This window comes from Thalia democratica, chromosome 1 (genome assembly GCF_965202585.1).
Source record: "Thalia democratica chromosome 1, ktThaDemo2.hap1.1, whole genome shotgun sequence".
Classification (NCBI taxonomy): Eukaryota; Metazoa; Chordata; class Thaliacea; order Salpida; family Salpidae; genus Thalia; species Thalia democratica.
In genome coordinates this window covers 79341522-79359697 of record NC_139165.1, presented here as the reverse complement: position 1 = coordinate 79359697, position 18176 = coordinate 79341522, and the positions used below count along the sequence as shown (strand labels likewise).

Below are 18176 nucleotides of genomic sequence, written 5' to 3'. Positions count from 1 at the left end.
TTAAATAGTATTGAAAAAAAAATATTTTTAAAATAAGATAAGCTGTTTCTAAATAATTGTTGCATGATAACAAAAGGTATATCAAACACTATATATGTAAATGTTTAATATATACTTTATAAAAGATTATTTTTAAAACTTAATTTTTATACCTCGCAAGTAGAATTACTAAATTTAGTACATTTAAAACTAAAACAAAAAAATTGAAAATTAACTTAGGTAGTTGCAAAAACAATACTATGAACCTTGGTTTTATAAACTTAATAGTTTTAAAGCTGACTTGTTGTTTTTAAGAGGAAGTAATAAATTTTGATTTCATGTCAAATAAATTACATAATCATAATGTCCAAATTTACTAGATTAAAGTATTATATGTATATATGTTCTGCATGTTCTAACATACAGTTGTTTAATATAAAGTTTTGTTAAAAAAGTATTCTAAAAAACTGGTGTAGACACTTATTATTAATTACTTACATCTAAATTAGTTAATTGTCTGTTTTACAACAATACAAACCCTTAAAACCCATAAAGCTAAATTATTACTACTTAACAATATAACAAATAAAGTTAGTTATAAAGTAGAAACATATTTTATATATAGTTTTATAACTTTTTTACTGCTAACTGCTTTCGTTTGTACTTCAAATAGTATTTAATTAAAAATGTATAATTTTATTTGACTTACTTTACAAGCAGCATTTCTTGTTTAGACTTCAATTATGACATAAACAATAAATTTTCTTAGGAAATTATAGCTTTTACCCGAATTTGTCCTTTTTCAATTTACTTGAACAACGCTCTACTACAGCAAAGACGCATCAACTAATTAAGTTTAGTTAAACTAACATTTTTATACTGTATAAATATTTAATACCTTTAGAATAAAGGTGTGTATTGTTTTTATACCTATAATAAATATGAAAACCTAATGGTGTTACGTAAACAGACTGTTTTGACCGGTCTAAATTAAAAAAATTAAGTTTAGCTATATTTTTGATACGTTAACTAAATAATTTTACTAAAATAATTGAATATATTTTTTGATAAACGAATTTTCGACAAAAAAAAAATGTTTTAATACTGCAAGAACAAATTATTTAACTACTATCATAAAAAAAAATTGTAAATTAATATAATAGTTGATGCAACGTATATATAAGTATTTATTAGTTAGTAAATTACAGAACCGTTTGTAATTTTAATTTAATTAAGTTTGTTTAAAAAATTCAGCGATCTTGGAGTAGAGACATCCATAAGTACGCACTTAGGACAAAAACATTCAGTTTACGTGAAACGCGTACCTTACAGTTTTGAGTAAATTTTAAAATTCTTTTCACGAAATTTTATAGCTTATACTTACTTTTCTTTTTCAAATACAGTCTAAATAAACTTGCAAAGTCCAGGGAAATTATTTTGGTATATCTGTGTAAACTTTATTGGGACAACATTATTGTTCCTTTTATTATCATTCTTTAATAAAATATCTCTTTTTTTATTATTTGATCCGAGCCATTTTCGATATTTAATGAATACTTTAAAGTGTTGCGTACCTCTTAAACTTCGTACCTTATCTATACCTCTACTGTATTTAGCTGCTTTTTTAATATTTTTTTCACCAGATTTTGATTGAACTATTTTTTTAGTTTTATTGTAAATCTTATAACATTAATGTTGTATTTAATAGATGCTTTTATACTTTCTTCTAGCGTCAAAAATGACTTTTGCTTACTTGGTTACAACACTTTCTAAAAGCTTAGGGAGCCAAGTAGTACTTTTTGTGTTTGTTATACATATACTAATTCTTAAATAACTGCAATCCTGTTGCTAAGTACTTATTTGATCGAGATTAGTTTGAATAAGTTTTGAATACAATTTTTGTACAAATAAAACTTTTTTATTAGATATCGTCGTGATGTCGTCATGTCGTAGTTCTGTACAAACTACGGCCTACAAGTCAGATCTCACCAAACAAAAACCTACGTTATGCAACATAATTTTAGCTAGAAAAACTTATAAAGTAACCACAGTTAAGCAGTCTTGTAATAAGCAGTTTTATATATGCTTTTAAAATGATTCTAAGTAAATAATGGAACTTAAGTTTTTTTCAGCAATCTTTAATTAAAAGATAATAATACAGTCTTTCAAACAACGGTTGCCAACGAATATTTTTTCTCAATGAAGCAAGCTCGTGTAAAATGTTTAGTAATTGTCACCCAAACCTGAAAACTCTGCCTAGCCCTTATATATTGCTAACAGAGAATCAGTTTGTCCTTAACAACTACTATTTACCATCATATAAGGATCACAATAAAAGTTAAACAAGATAATTTCTTATTATTTTAACTTTGACTTGTCTCTCAATAGAAATTGAAAAGCATTTGTGACAAATTAGTAAGAAATCAGAAGCTACTGAACTTTATTTTCTTATTACAAACAATTTTGTTTATACATTTTTATTTTCAGAAGTAAAGCAAATTATTTTACAGTAAAGTATGAATTAAAATTACTATAACTTTTATAGAATTTTCATTAAAATCTAGGAAGTTTATTAAGTTATTCATTTTGTGTTAAACGTAGTTAAAAAAAAACTAGTAAAACTAGTAAAACTAGTATTATTAGTTCTTTCATTATTTAAGTTTAAAACAGTAAGCTATTTCTTAATTAAATATCATAAAATTAATTATACAGAATTCATTCAATACAAATAAATCTACTGAATTGACAAATTTTTAGGGTTTTTTACCTTTGTTTTTGTCATATGTTTTTAGTTTGTCAAAGTTTTTTTAGCTTTATATTAGTATTTGCAAATATTTTACTAATAATCCGATTAGTAAAATAGTAAAAATAACCAGTTAATTATCCTTTGTGAACACTTAAACCGAAGATATTTTAAAATAAATAATGTTGATATACTGAAAAGTAATAAAAGTTTAACACTTTCTATTTTACTAGGGTAATTTTGATTACTTTTAATAATTTTATTTTTAACCACTGATAATGATTGGTAAGAGTAGTTGGGTCTCTTTTGCACAAATGATTTAAACAAAATTGAGTAAAATAAAGTCGACCGTGCAAAAATTGCGTTCGTGCAAAAGTAACACCCGTGAAAAGTTGACGACTCGTGCAAAAGTGACTTCGTGCGAAACAGTACAGTCTAAACAATTTCTTGTAACGTTTAACAACCTTTTTTTTTCCATTGTTAGTCATCATAAGGTATATATAAATACGAGGAACCGCTGTTTCAATTTTACAAAATTTAAATTCAGGATTAGATGCTTTCTTACTGTAGCACAATTACGTAAATTTTTGACTGAAGTACAAACATTTATCAGTGAGCAACTTTTTGAAGTTTTATTTTTAATCTAAAATTGCATTTATAAGCAAAATTTAAGTTACTGTTGTATTTTATGTTTTTCTTTTAAAGTAATTGTCTCAACGATCAATTAAACCTTCCTTTAAATTAAATTTTACGCTTTACAAAATAAAACAAAATGCGTACATGTCAAGTTTTTTCGTTAAGTTTAAATTTATATGAGTCAAAAAGAATATAGAGAATGTATGAATTGTTTATATAGCGTATGTTCAGTAATTTAATAACTCGGTAGTGTAAATTAAATATGTTAAGTATAAAGAAAAAACTGTCTTTGTTCTTTTGTTTTCTCAAGTTAAGCATATGAACGTTTTTCTGTGCAATTAAACATTATGAGTATTAAATTTGTTTTTAGGTTCAGCTTAGTAATAATTTATTTTGTTATACCAAGTATTAAAATGTTTTACACTAACATAATTCAATAAGTCATAAGATAGGTAAGTATAAAGTAATACGTAATTGTCATGTAATTAAGAATGTTTTTCTACAGTAATAAACTGAGTACTTACTTTTCAAACTTTGATTACAGGTTTTGTTAAACTTTAATCATGAAAATAAACTGGTTAAGGCAAAGTTGTCTTAACTATTTTTGTAAATTTCAATATAGTTAATACACGGTAGTATGTTTACATGTTTTATGTTTGTTAGTTTATATATCGTTACACATACAATCTTTAGTTTAAAAATATTTTAAAGTTAAAAAAAGTCTTAGTACCATAGTAAATAATTACACTTGCAATAAATTTATACTTTTGTAGTGCAGTTTGTAAAGTTTGTTTTTTTATCAAAACAAAACATTTTAGAAAGTCCTTTGCAAAAACAGATTATAATACTGTAAAACTTTTAAAATATTCTTTTTCATGTAAAAGTAAATAAGGTACACTTAGTTAATTAAATTTTTGTAATAATTAACCGAAATTTATTTAATTTGACTTTTACAATTTAACTTGAAACTCTCAAATTTATAAAACTTACAAGCATGTGACTTTTTCACAGTATGCGGTTTTTTTTTGTTTAAAATATAAAATTTTAATCTTAGATTTCGTAAAATAGCCCTGCGGTAATTTTCAGGCGTAAGTATTTTTACATTGTGATGGTATAACTCTACAATTCATTTCAATACACTTTCACAACAAATGTTGATTAGACATTACATGTTTATAACTGTGGTCATTAAAACTTAACTTGTTGTTTTCTTATTAAAATTGACCTTTATAAGTTTTTACTATTTATTTTCATTACTCAGAAAATGGATTCTAATTCCTTATATATTACTTTACTAATATTACTACCATATGCGTATGGAGATAAGATAGCAATCAATCACTGCTCTGCTAAGAAACCAAACCATACAAATTGTACTGTTGACGTTTTTATACCAGAAGGAGGTATGAAAGGACTGCAGGTTGGACCAGAGTTCGTTGTAAAAGGTTAGTATTTTAGTTAGTCGGTATTTTATGTATATAAAATGTTATAAATACGTATAAGTAAATCTTACAATATTTTCGACAAAACATAAAAAGTTTTTTTTTTAACTCTGTTGTGCTCTGAGGTATTTAAGATTATTTTAATTCATTTGTTTTACTATTAAAAACCAAAAAACGTCATAACAATCTTTAAAACGTACAGAACTTATGTTTCATTAGGATTCATTTCGTACATATAGGCTGGGTCAGTATTTAATGTTTTAAGTAAATGTTAAATCTCTGATCACATTGTTATATTTTTGCTAAAGTTTACACTAATATATTTGTGGATTTCAAACTAGTGCAGAGTTTGTATGTTTAATTATTATTAAAAGAACATAAACTGTAAATACTTTATATGGAAGTTGAGAGAATAGGTTACCAAAGAAAAGTTGTTCACGATGATATATTAGTTAAGTTATTAAACTAACAATTTATAGGTAAGTAAACAATTAACTGTACAGTAAGTAACACAGTCTTTCTTTACACTAAATAAAATCAAAATTTACCATAAACCTACAATAAAATTAAACTAAATTCAAAATAGTTTTAAGTTCTTCTAACTTGAGATCTGTAATCAGTAAACTTTATTAGTTGAAACTATCTCCGTTTAAAAAGTATAAACAATGTTTGGTTTTAGTTTCTTAAAACGTTTTTAGGTAACATGTTCGAGTACTTGTAGTTTTTTTTTTGTACCTATTGTTACAAACATATATAAAAAAATACAAACTTTGATAAAATTATGTAACATATTTTTAAATCTTAAAAACAAATTATGAAGCATTTGACAGATGTTTGTTGAATTCTAACTTGCAACTAAAACAAATGCTAACTTTTGTTTAGTTAAGTAAACTTAGTTTGTAAACATATTGAGAAATTCTAACAACAGTGGTCTTATTTATATGTTTGTAAGAGCTTTCTTTAAATCGTTTTATTTTTGTGAAAAAGCTGTTTTGTAAAAACAAATGTGCTATGCTTAATTAAAAGTTTAAAAGTCTCAAAAAGATGATGACTAATTTTTTAACTAAAATTTAGGAATTAATGTTGAGGTTAGACTAGAAGAAAATGACAAAAAATTTTCACTGAATAGTTTCGAAGACGGAAAGTATAAACTTCATTTGATTGAGAACTTTGGTAAGCTTGTTTTTTTTTAGTGTTAACATTTAGTTTAGTTTACTTTAAAAATTCAAATTAATTACTATTTTAAATTTTATAGCCAAGTAGTTTTTTAAGAACATGATTCTTATAATACATAAATGGTTAGTTGTATTGTATATACAAACTGTTTTGATATTTCTTTATGTTCAGAAAAAGGAGATTTGTCAATAGAAGAAGAAACTATGTATCTTCATGCAACTGATAGTAGTGGTGCAAAAGTTTCAATGAAATTAACTCTAAAATGTAGACCTTACAGCCCTCCTATATTTACTAAATCGGTAAGGGAAACTTCAATAATTTTAAAATATTACCATGTATTTATAATTTATAGCCAAAACACTATTTATTCTAAAACAGTTAGATTTTATAGCTCTTTTGATAAAAATAAACAAAACTTTCTGTTTAAATACAACTTTTTTGTATCAAATATAAACCTAACAGAAATATGAAGTCAAATGGAAAAACTTGAAATCAAACGGATTTTTACTAGAAGCTACAAAACCAGACAATTGGCTTAACACTGAAATTGAATTTAGAACGACTGGAAAAAATCTTAAAGAATACCCATTTTTAGAAACTGTAGAAAATGGTTTGATAAAAGCTTTGGAACTTGACTATCAACCTTACAACAAATCAAAAATTGGGTATGTTTGATTTATACATTTTTAGCATCTCAAGCAAACTGTTTGTTTTTTATAATACTATTACAATATGCTACAGTTACGAGGTTGAAGCTTATTACAAATATGTAAACTCCAGTAAACGAGTCACGGTAGAAATATATTTTGATGTTGAGACAGAGTTTGAATTTCATCCATTTGAAAACAGTTACCAAATTTCACAAAATCACTGTTAGACTCGTAATAGAATTTTTTTATACATATTTTTTTAAATATTTTCGTTAAAAGTTTTAAAGTCACAGTTAAACCTCTCAACTAGTAGATACTTTTGAACGATTTTTCTTTTCAAATATAAATCATTTAGTTCTTTATAACCAATTTGTGGCAGATAAATTCGGAGACGACAGCACCGAACTGGGTTTTTTTACTTTTAAAAATTCCGATAAATACGGCTTGAAATTTGACGACTTCATTACTTCAGTTGTTCAAATTTCACCTGACTCCAGCGACAACTTTTATTTAAAAGGAAACAAACTTTGCGTAAATGACGTAGATGTGCAAGTTGACTATGAAGTCGAATTTTCAGCTTCTTACAGGTATTTTTTGCTTAAATTTTACATGATAAACATTTTATACTAAGTATTTGATTTGAAAACTTTCAAACAGGGCCAGCACTAAATCGATGAAGCTTCATTTTACTTTTGTTGATGCGTTTGACGAACCAATGGTATTCACCGTCTTTTCAATAGGGTTTCTAATCGTTGCTTTGATAGCGCTTTCTATAGCTGTAGTATATCGTCAAGTTAGTTTTTCCTGGCTGTTTTTAATTTTTTTTTGGTTTCTATACAGTTAGAAGAAAATTATTTAGTGTACTAAATGTACCTTAACAATTTTGATAAACCTATAATTGTTTTCTAAACTGTATTTAATTTGTGTTTTGAAAATAGCTCTATATAATATTGCACTATAAAAGAACAATAGTAATTATTATTTATCCTTGGTTTGTCTTAAAGAAAAGTGTTTTAAAATGTATTACTAATTTATTTTTGACACAGGCTAAACTGTTTCTTAAAATTAATGTAAATTTTAATGTGAATACTAAAATCACAACAAGTATTAAATAATTTTAAAAAAGATTAACTTATACTTTTTATCTTAGCTGTTTTAACACCATTGGTTTCATTGTAGTTGTAAAACACTTGGGTTGTAATACTCAACAGTTTTGCTACGTATTTTAGACGTAACTAGAAAAACATTGTAGTAAACACTTTTTTTGTTTTTACCGGGTTTGAAATAGTAAAATTTTAGATAATTTTATTTGTGTTTTATGTGTACAAAATCTTTAGATTAGAGAAAGAAGAAGACTTACAAAAATCTACAATGCAATGGATGGTACTCCAAAACGGTTTGTTAATCAACATTTTAACATTTATTATAACTGAAATTTCTTGTTGAAAAAAAACTTTGTCTTTATTTGCAAGTAGTTATAATTGTAAGCAAAATTTTAATTACGTGTCTTTTTGTATGTTTATTTTTTATGCTTGAAATTTTGTTTCTTTTTTTATCAAAAATTATAATTAAAATTACAATAGTATTTATGAAAGTCTAGTAATTGTTTTGATAAAATGGATAAAGTTTAGAGTTCATCATTCGTATCACTTTTTATATTTATAAACTAGCCTGATGAATTTAAAAAAATAAAAGTAAAACTATGAAAAAGAACTATTTTGTGACATTTTAAAGTATGTAAAGTTTATTGTGTTTATTTTAACAGTAATAAAAACGACGGAGAAGTACTTCCACCATTTTTCGTCAGCAGAAGCAGACCTTCTGTACAAAATGATGTCTCATTGATTGATGAAATAAGTAAGTTGATTTGTTTGTTTCATGATAATTAAGCTTTCAGTATTTTATAGAGTTTAAAAGAAAATAATTTTTATTATTATTTGACTAAAAAACAATTATTTCAGTTCATTATTTTATGTTTTTATTATAGAACTAAGAATCATAAATGATTTCAGTTGCATTTAGTCTAAAATAAAACATATCTAATAACAAAATACCGTTTAAACAAATAAATTTGTTTTATAATAATTTCGTTTTATAGTACTTTTGAAACTTTTAATATTTTCATAACTTGCGAGTTTGTTGATCATACACTTATAAAATGTTTTGAAAATATAAAACTAACAACATATAGTTTTTATTTTCTCAAAAACAAATAAGACAAACTACAAACTTATAACGAATAACTTATTTTATTATTTGCTTCTTATGTAAACTAACACATTTTATAAGTTTTTTATCTACAGCTGAGTCTGGAAACAACACAAATCAACTCACTCTTATAACTATGTCTGAACTAGAACATGCAAGAGAACCAGAACGTTTGTACCGAAACCAACCCAACCCTTACTTTGTTGGGTATGGAAGACACGTTCCTGAACAAAACTAATTACGCAAAACATTCAGTTTTTGTTTACAAAGAACTAAACTTTGATATTGTTCATAATTCGAAGAACAACATTTTATTGTTTTAAATATTTTTTATCGAAGATTTGTTTTTTTTAATACAAAAAGTCTAAAAGTGCTAAAAATTTGAATTAAAACTCCAAGTTTACTCAACTTAATCAACTGTAATTTAGATTTAAAAGCTTAAGAAGTGCAATTAAGTATTAATAAAAATTTTATAGAGACATAACAAATCACTAATTTATTTAGGACTAATTAATAAGTCCTATATAATTTAACAAAAAAAAAAGTAAATTTTTGTTGTTTTAAAACTAATTTTTTAATATGGTTTAAACTTATCAAACAAACCAAGATATTTTACATTAATCAAAGCAAATTTTTGTTTTTCCTTTACTGCACTATCTTTCAAATTTTACTTCATGAGGCTTTTTACAAATTTAAATGCTTACTTGTTGATTTTTTAAAAATTTCTAATTTTATAAAGTTTATCTAACAACAAGATTGGGGCTTAATAAAAAATTTACAGCGTAATTTTACACGAACTAAAGGTTTTCAATAAGTGGATTAATAAATCTTTCTATTGAACTGACAAAAGTCAAATGTTGATATTTTAAATTAGCATGAATTTTAAGCTTAATCTAAAACACCTTTTCTATAACTTGTGATTTAGTTTTTTCAGAACTTTTATTTTAATTTTTATTTTTTAGTAGTTTGTTATTCTAACAATATCAAAATATTTAAATAGTGTTTAATTTCAAACCTAAAATGTTAAAGTTTGTTACCTAATAATTAAAAACTTAAAATTAAATAAGTAATATGATAAGATAGTAAAAATAAAAACTATCAGTATGATAATATACTTTTAAAAAATTAAAAGAAAGCTGAGGTTCTTTAAACTTTAAAAAAAACTTAAGAACACAAAGTAGCAAAATTTTTTAAAAAGAAGTTAAAAACTTTTATAGAGACTTTTAGTGTATAACTATTTACTGATTTTGTAATTAATGTAAAACGTTTTAATTCTTTATAATATTGGTAATATAATATTTAAAATATACTAAATTTTAATTTTTTAGACTTAAAAGTTTAGTAAAACTAAGCAAAGCCTTCAAGTATTAACTCTATTTAACCAAATTAAACCTTATAAACTTAAATAAATTGACTAAAAGACTTAAAAGTTTTAATTTATATTTCTTTAAAATAACTATATTTATTCAAGTATCGAATTTAATGTAATACAACATAAACTTGTTTTAATTTAAACGTAGTCTTTGTTTTTCAATGTGAATAAAATTTTTCAATTTATATTTTTAAATATTATTATAAAAAATCTGTTAATATATCAAAATTTCAAACAATGATTCATACACTTATAAAATAAAAATCAATAAAATAAAATTTATAATATCATAATAAAAAAGTATCTAGCTTTTTAAGCTTTCTTATTCTAAAGAAAACAGAATTTATCAGGTTTTTTATTGACTTTAATTAAATTAGCAATGTGTAACTAAAATAGCTATTTCCAAGTATTTAGAAAACTTTTAATTTAAAAAACAGTTTTTTAATAAAAAGATAGTACGTTTTTAGTAATATAAGACTAACATTGTAACATTAAAGAAAAAAAAAGAATGTTCTTAAGTTTTAAAGTTTCTAAAATACCTATTTGGGCTTAAACTTTGCCAACAACTCTGACTTACTTGGGCTTATACCATGCTCATAACTTTTGTTACTTACTGGGCTTATGTTTAAAAAAAAAAAACCTTTGTAACTTACTTTGGCCTATGTTTTGCCAATACTTCTTACTTATTTTAGCTTATACTTTTCCAAGATTTTGTTAAACACTTTAGCTTATATATTACCAATACTTTAGACTAGGGGTGGGCAACGTATGGCCCGCAGGCAGGATCCGGCCCACAAGTAAAGTGACCGACCGGTCAGTATTCAAGTATTTAAACTTTGTATCAAACTTTTACATAACCAAACGTAAGAGTTAGACTTTAATATAATGTTAAATTCATTATTTAACTTATGCGTAGTAATAAATACACCATTTTGTCCTAATATTTAGTTTTTTTTTAAACTCGGTCGGAATATTCTTTTATTAAGTTAACCTAAGCAAAGGGTTTTATTTCAAATATCGTATTTTACATATCTACCTTTTCAATTTACCATGTCAATGACACTAATAAACAATGAATGAGTCAAAGATGACATTTTTTCCCGAATAATTGATGATTTGTTTGTATCAAGGTTATGAATTTTGTTCTCCACAAGTAATTAACAGCTATTTTCAGTCAAACTGCTAAACTTTACATTTAAATAAAGTTAAGGTAAAGTTTTAAGATGCATTTGAGACCTAAAGCCGCGAATTCGGCAACTTTCAAAAATTAAAGAGAAGTATAAAGATTTTACTTAATCTTATAGTAAGGATTGATTCCCGGATTTGACATTCATGGTAAATTTGTTTAGGCATATGAACAAAGTGAACACCAAACTTTCAACTACAGCTTTACCCTCTGGCAAGCATTAATTCCATGAAGTTTTTCTCAAATAATCCTTAGTATATAAATTAGCCCTCACCAAAAAAAAATAGCGATGAAAAAATATATACATAACATACAGTGATTGTAATTAACTTAAATAATAAAAAACTGCAGTTTACTTTAAATCCTAACTATAACCTATAACTTGTTTTTAACTTAACTTAGAACTTAATGCTACTGCATAGCTAATGTATATATTACTTATAAAAACTAAGCATGATAATTAAAATTAAATTTATATCAAAGAACAATTGCAAACACTAACAAATATAAATAACCATATAAAATATAAAAAACCTTTATGCTTGAGAAACTAATCTGAATATCTTTAGAGTATTTGAACACAATTTAAATTTAAGAGAGAACACTTTAGAAATGTATAAAATAAAATGAATCTTAACTACTAAGAGTTTAAATAAAAGCTACTTATTGTAAGGTCGTGGGTAGCTGTCAAATTTGCACGAGCAACAAAATTGCACGAAGATAAAATTTCACGAAGTAAGTTTTGCACAAAGGGTCACTTTTGCACGAAGAAAATTTTGCACAGAGACATTATTTCACGGGTAAAATTTTAAATTTTTTTTATTAATATTTTTTTTGTTTTATTTTTTTTTTGCTTTCACTTTTACCCTTAACCCTTACTCTCGGTTGGTAACATTTTTTTTTTCTTTTAACTTTTTTTTCTAAAACTGTTACTCCTAACCCTTACTCTCGGTCGGTAGAATTTTTGTTAATCAATTTGTTTTTTTTCTAATTTTTTTTATAATAATTTAAATTAGTGTTTTTTTTTTTACTATCACTGTTACCCCTAACCCTTACCCTCGGTCGGTAAAATTTTTTTTAAACAATTTATTTTTTTCTAGTTTTTTATAATAATTTAAATTAGTATTTTATTTTACTATCACTGTTACCTCTAACCCTTACTCTCGGTCAGTAACTTTATTTCTTTGTGTTTTTTTACTTTCGTGCAAAAATGTAACTCGTGCAAAATTGACCCTTGGTGCAAAGTTGTCTTTTCGCAATTTAATCCCCTCGTGCAGTTTTGTTCTCGTGAAATTTAGTCTCCTTGTGCAATTTAGTAACCTCGTGAAATTTTGTCTTCGTGCAATTTAGACCCGTCCCCAAATCAAATAGTACTTAAGGCTACTCTATATAAAAATAGGCATGACAATGAATGAACATATTGTACTAAAGGACCATCAAACGACAATAATAATACAAAAATTTAACTTTAAAATTTTGTAAATAAATGGAATTAAAACCTTTAAGCACAATCAAATTCAAGAAAATATACTTTAAAACTTATAAAATTTTCTAATTCAAAATAATAGTACATTTATAACTGCTTATGAAAAATAAGATTGTTTCAAAAAAGAACTTTGAATTAAATTACATAAGTATAAATGTCTTTATGTTAGCAGTATTAGGTGAACTGGAACGAATCTGCTCTCCAACTGGTGAATTTTATAGCTGTAGTGTGCAAATGCAAACTTGCATCAGTATACTTGTGCTGCTATTTATTTTCTCTTTATCTAAACTCTACCAAAATTTCATCAGTAAAACACGTGATCTTGTGAGCTTTCTCTTGAACAAATGCTACAAATCAAAACTTTCCATTAAATTTATACAGTTATTAGATGAAGTTTAAGTATTCAATTGTATTTGTATCAAGTTCAAGTTAAAACAATCTTGCAGCAGTTAAATTAGATTTTACGTTTGTTTTTAGTTGTGCATTCTTGAATAACATCTTTGGTTTTAGCTTTGTTTTTGTTTTCAATATTTTCATTATAAGCTTTTTATACATAAGTATGAAAAGCCATAAAACGTAATAAAAAAACTTAAGATTTCTTTATGTGAGTATGAATGTTGTCTATTAGTTTAAATCTTTAAGTATGTAAAACTAATGTACAAAGCATTTCGAAACATTAAAATAAGTATTTTTGTTTTGATAGTTAACATAAACTTAAAATAGTATAAGTAAAAATTTATAAAAAGAAGTAATTTTAATTTTGTTATTAAGTTTGTAATATTTTTACTGTCTAAAACTGAATAATAACTTGAATTAAAAACAAATTGTTGTAATATTTATACAAGTTAAACTAGTTACATGTTCGAAAATAACTTGAAGTATGTAGTATAATGTGAATAACCTTAGTACTTTATATTAATTTTCTCAAGCAGTTTGATTTCAAAAAATAGTTAGACAATTCTTTTGAATTTACTTGTTTAACTATTCAAATCGTTTAAAAACTTTTATTTTTATTGTTTCAAATTGCTGTATATAATTATATTAATCTACAACTTTAAATAGATTAGAAATGGTAAACTAAAAGCCACATGATGTAACAAAATATAAGTGAATATGAAAATACTGTAAACTATAAAGCTTAGCAAGATACTTATAGACTAGAGCATTTAAAATTATTATTTTAGTAGCCAGTTAATTCTTTAAATTTGTTCAAAGAGATTTGAAAGTTAAAAAAGCTTAGTTCTGTTACTTAATGTAAAGATTAACTAATAGTCATTTTTATGATTTTTTTTAGTGAGTTTTCTATTTGTAATTAATATAAATTTGTTACACAAACTGATTGTTATATCTATATTAAAAATTTTAGAAATCAGATAAACAACATCACTATAATGATGTTATTGTAGCACAGTTATGTGAAACTCGGTTGCAAACACTATACAGTGTGTACAGATTAGCTTTTTAAACAAAACTTTTAAGTAAATGTATAAATAGTTTGCACAGTGTGCATCTCTAATTATAGGATGGGTTTGTTGTTGGTAATATTATGTAATTAAATAGAAAAATGTACTTAATAAGTGTTTATAAGTATTTTGAAAATTAGGTAATAAAGTTTGCTTAGTATGCTCAATAATGATAATTAACTTTTGTTTTTGTTATAAACTAAGTTTGTGTTCACGCAGTTTGTACATAACAAGCGTAAAACCGTTTCAGTGTTTATACCTTACAAACTAAAAATTAACATGACAGCTTATTGACTTATAATAATTTTTTTTATTAGCTTATTAGATTTGGTATAAGCTGTTTAAAATAAGTACTATTAAAGTGACAATTAAACTAAAATTAGTAATAATTAACCGTAATTAATACTATAATTGTTTCAAAATAGCTTATGAGCTTTTAAAAACAAGTTAATACATTTTAATTATTCAACGATGATTAGAAATTACGTGCAAGTTTTCACAATATAAATTCTGTCTTTAGTTTTGTAAGAGCGTGTTGAAATAGGTAAAGAAAAAAAAGCTAGAATATTTTAGTTAAAGTTCAAGAAGTATTTGTTTTTTATACTTATTTTTTCATTCAAAAAGATTATAATAAGGAAAATTTGTTAATTTTATAAAATCAGTGTATAATAAAAATTGCTTTAAAGTTTCATTCTAATCATACCAAAGTTTGTTACAATGAAAACAAATATATATATTAACAGTGTTTTTAGTCACTAATCAATAAATCTTATTTGTTTGATTTTTATTTCTCTTGTAACCGAGATTTGAAAAAAAAAAACAAAGCTTTAGTATATTAGCTGCCTGTGAACTTTGTTTAAATAAATATTTTAATGTATTAGTTTAAAATAATACTTTTTTTTTAACAAGTTTTAGACTACATTTTCGGAAGGTCTATTTATTTCCATACAGTCTGTAACCAACTACTACTTGTACATGATTTTTTTATGTAACATTACAATTTGATTTCTATAAACATTTAGCTACTTGCCATATAAGAACTAAAAACTTTTAAGTTTTTTTATTTTTATTAAACATTTATATTACTAAAAATTTATTACTTTTTAGAGCTAGTTTCAATTTAACCTCAACAATGTACTTGCACGTCTACGCAGACAATTTCCACGATTGTTGCTCTTTTATGAGGAACATTATCGGCAAGTACCCTTACGTTGCCATGGTGAGTTTGCTAAAATCAAATCAGCTTCAAAACGATATTAGTTAGAGTACAGAAAATGATCAAAAAAACAGTTTATGATACTTTGTTGTATACTTAAGTATATTTACTTCGAGAAAATTTGTTGCAAATACTTTTTCAAACCAAAAAAATATTAACACGAAATTTAAGGACACTGAGTTCCCGGGAGACGTGGTGCCGAGCCAAATTCACTGGAGTCGAAGGACAGCGGAACAGTCCTACCTGCACCTGATACGGAACACGGTGCCGACCAACATAATGACGCTGGGCGTCCACTTCTTCGGCGGTTGCGAGCCGAGCGTCACAATTCAGATCCACTTTGAATGGGACATCAGGTAGTGCGGAGTTACAAGTATTTATTAGTGTCAAACTGTAAAAGTGTTAATGGATAAATGTAAAAAAAATTTAGAACATTAAAATCTAAATTTTTTAAACAAGTGGTTTAGCAGTTGTTTTTAAAGGCGAGAGTACTACAATCCTGAATCCGTTCGTTTCTTAGAAGAAAAGTCGATGGACTTTTACGCTCTGGCAGCTCGAGGAGTCAACAAGAGAATTTTTCGCCAAAAAATGGAAAACGTCGGACTCTTCTACAACCCCAGGATCTGCTGGGTGCTGTTTCATGGGTTACTTTTTAATATTTGCTTTATGCTTGAATGGTTTATCAATTTGATTTAAATACATTTTTTCAATAAATAAGTCAACAATTTTTTTTTACTATGATCAATACCTGTACTGTAACTTATTTAGTGCTGTAAATGTACTTTTTTTATTGTCTCTTAAAGTTATTCGTATTAATAACATTTTTATTTAAAGCTATAAATTTGTCTATATAATGTAAATTCTGTTTGAATAAAATTTAAAGTATTTAAAAATCGTTTTTGTATATTGTGAGGTTGTAATAAGTAGAAAAAATTAAAAAAATATTCAGAGATAGTTTTTTGTTTAAATTGAGTCGAAAATATTTAGCTGCAGAGACGTTGCGTATTTGGTTAAGCTCTTCTACGAGCTGCCTGCAACCAAACTGCAGTTTCTACAGCAAGTGGGAACGATGATCCCATATTTTATGGACTTAAAGAAAATTCTTTGCTCAACTAATGTTCGAGAACTAAATGTAAGTTTTACAATTGAACTATTTTAGTTTTACAGAAATTACCAGAAAAAAGTAGCAAAAGATTAATCAGCTGATGCTTATGTTATATTATAACAAACTATTTTTTTGCTTTGCTTGTTTAGAACAGTTAAACTTTTAAAGAAATTCGCGGATCGTGGTTTAGAAAAAATCGTGACAGAACTTAAAAAAGAAAGAAGATACGCATTCATGTTGGGAAGAGTTCACCAAGCGGTCGCGCACACAGCTGGTGGTGACGCCATTATGACGTCACAACTGTTCTGCGTGGTTAGAAATGTAAGTTCGAGTTTTGTGAAATACATTTATACATTATTATTATAAATTGATTTAAATATGTCCTTTTTTAGATAATCGAAAATAATGGAGGAAATTTGAACGAGTACAGGAACAAACTGTGGAGTATCAGTTAAGAAGCTGCAAAATTTTAAAAGATTTAGCCGAGTTTCTTACTTGCTTGAATATTTAGGCAATTTATAGTTTTTTACTGCACTGATTCAAAATGAGTGTTGAAATATAATTGATATACATTTATTTTAACTTTAATTAAAAAACTTATAGTTGAAAGTACCTAAAGTTTCTTATTTGCTTGAAATACAAATTATTTATAGTTTTTAGCTGCACTAGTTTAAAATAAACTTTTTAAATTCATCGAAAGACATTAATTTTTGTTTTGATTAAAAGTCTTAAGTTGAAAAACTTAAGTTTTTTTATTTGCTTTTAAAAAAAGACTTTTTCTAGTTTTGATCTGCATTGATTTAAAAAACTGGAATGTTAGTGCTTTTCGTTTTGTTTTTTATATAAAAATGAAACTAAAGCAGTTTTACTAGTTTTTAAACAAAGCGATACTGCTTTTTAGGAAATTATTTTATTTTTTTGCTTTGTGCTCCTAGTTGACTATTTTATTGTAATTTCGAACTAATAAAAACCTTGTATGTAAAAAAAGGTTCCGTTTTTTTTTATACTGATAAAATTATTATATTATTTTAAATTTAATAATACTTTTTCTAATAAATTAATGTTTTAATAATGATTATGCAAATAAATAAAAAATGTTTTGAAGTATATAGTTTTCAAATTCTAGAAAAAAATAAAAAAAACATTAAAATCGTTAACTTATGAGATTGTTGAAAACTTAAACTTTTTCCGATAAAGTCTCTTTAAATAAGTAAAGAAATAGAAAAAAAATATTTTAACTGGAGATATTAAAGGACCACGAAGAAAAGTAGAACTATGTGCTAACAGTATGAAAATTAGCTTGCCCAAAAGTATGAGTCAATTGGTTACATTTCATACACCCTTTGAAGCTGATAATAAATTAGACCTACATATAAATGTATCGTTACATGACTTTCCGTTTAAATCAATGTATGAAATGCTTATCATAATACTAGTGCAGGGTTTCCCAAAGTGGGCGATATCGCCCCCCTGGGGGCGATTTTAGTATTTTGGGGGGCGATAATTAGTAAGGG

The 18176-nt window shown here is 25.3% G+C and overlaps 1 protein-coding gene across 1 annotated transcript; it reads left to right on the top strand.

The window, feature by feature from the left end:
• The first annotated feature begins 15473 nt into the window (after positions 1-15473).
• On the top strand, positions 15474-17117 carry LOC145839892 (CCR4-NOT transcription complex subunit 7-like). Its single transcript, XM_082947251.1, has 6 exons — positions 15474-15560; positions 15729-15913; positions 16040-16201; positions 16545-16689; positions 16831-16974; positions 17055-17117. The coding sequence occupies exons 1-6, from the start codon at positions 15474-15476 to the stop codon at positions 17115-17117; spliced, it is 786 nt and encodes a 261-aa protein (XP_082803377.1).
• The last annotated feature ends 1059 nt before the right edge of the window (positions 17118-18176 follow it).

What these genes read in the sequence shown, in the direction of transcription:
- LOC145839892 (XM_082947251.1), top strand. Translation starts at nt 15,474, where the DNA reads ATGTACTTGCACGTCTACGCAGACAATTTCCACGATTGTTGCTCTTTT. An exon ending in CACTTTGAATGGGACATCAG is followed by an intron (nt 15,914 to 16,039) that starts GTAGTGCGGAGT and finishes TTGTTTTTAAAG; the next exon opens with GCGAGAGTACTACAATCCTG. An exon ending in TGCTGGGTGCTGTTTCATGG is followed by an intron (nt 16,202 to 16,544) that starts GTTACTTTTTAA and finishes GAAAATATTTAG; the next exon opens with CTGCAGAGACGTTGCGTATT.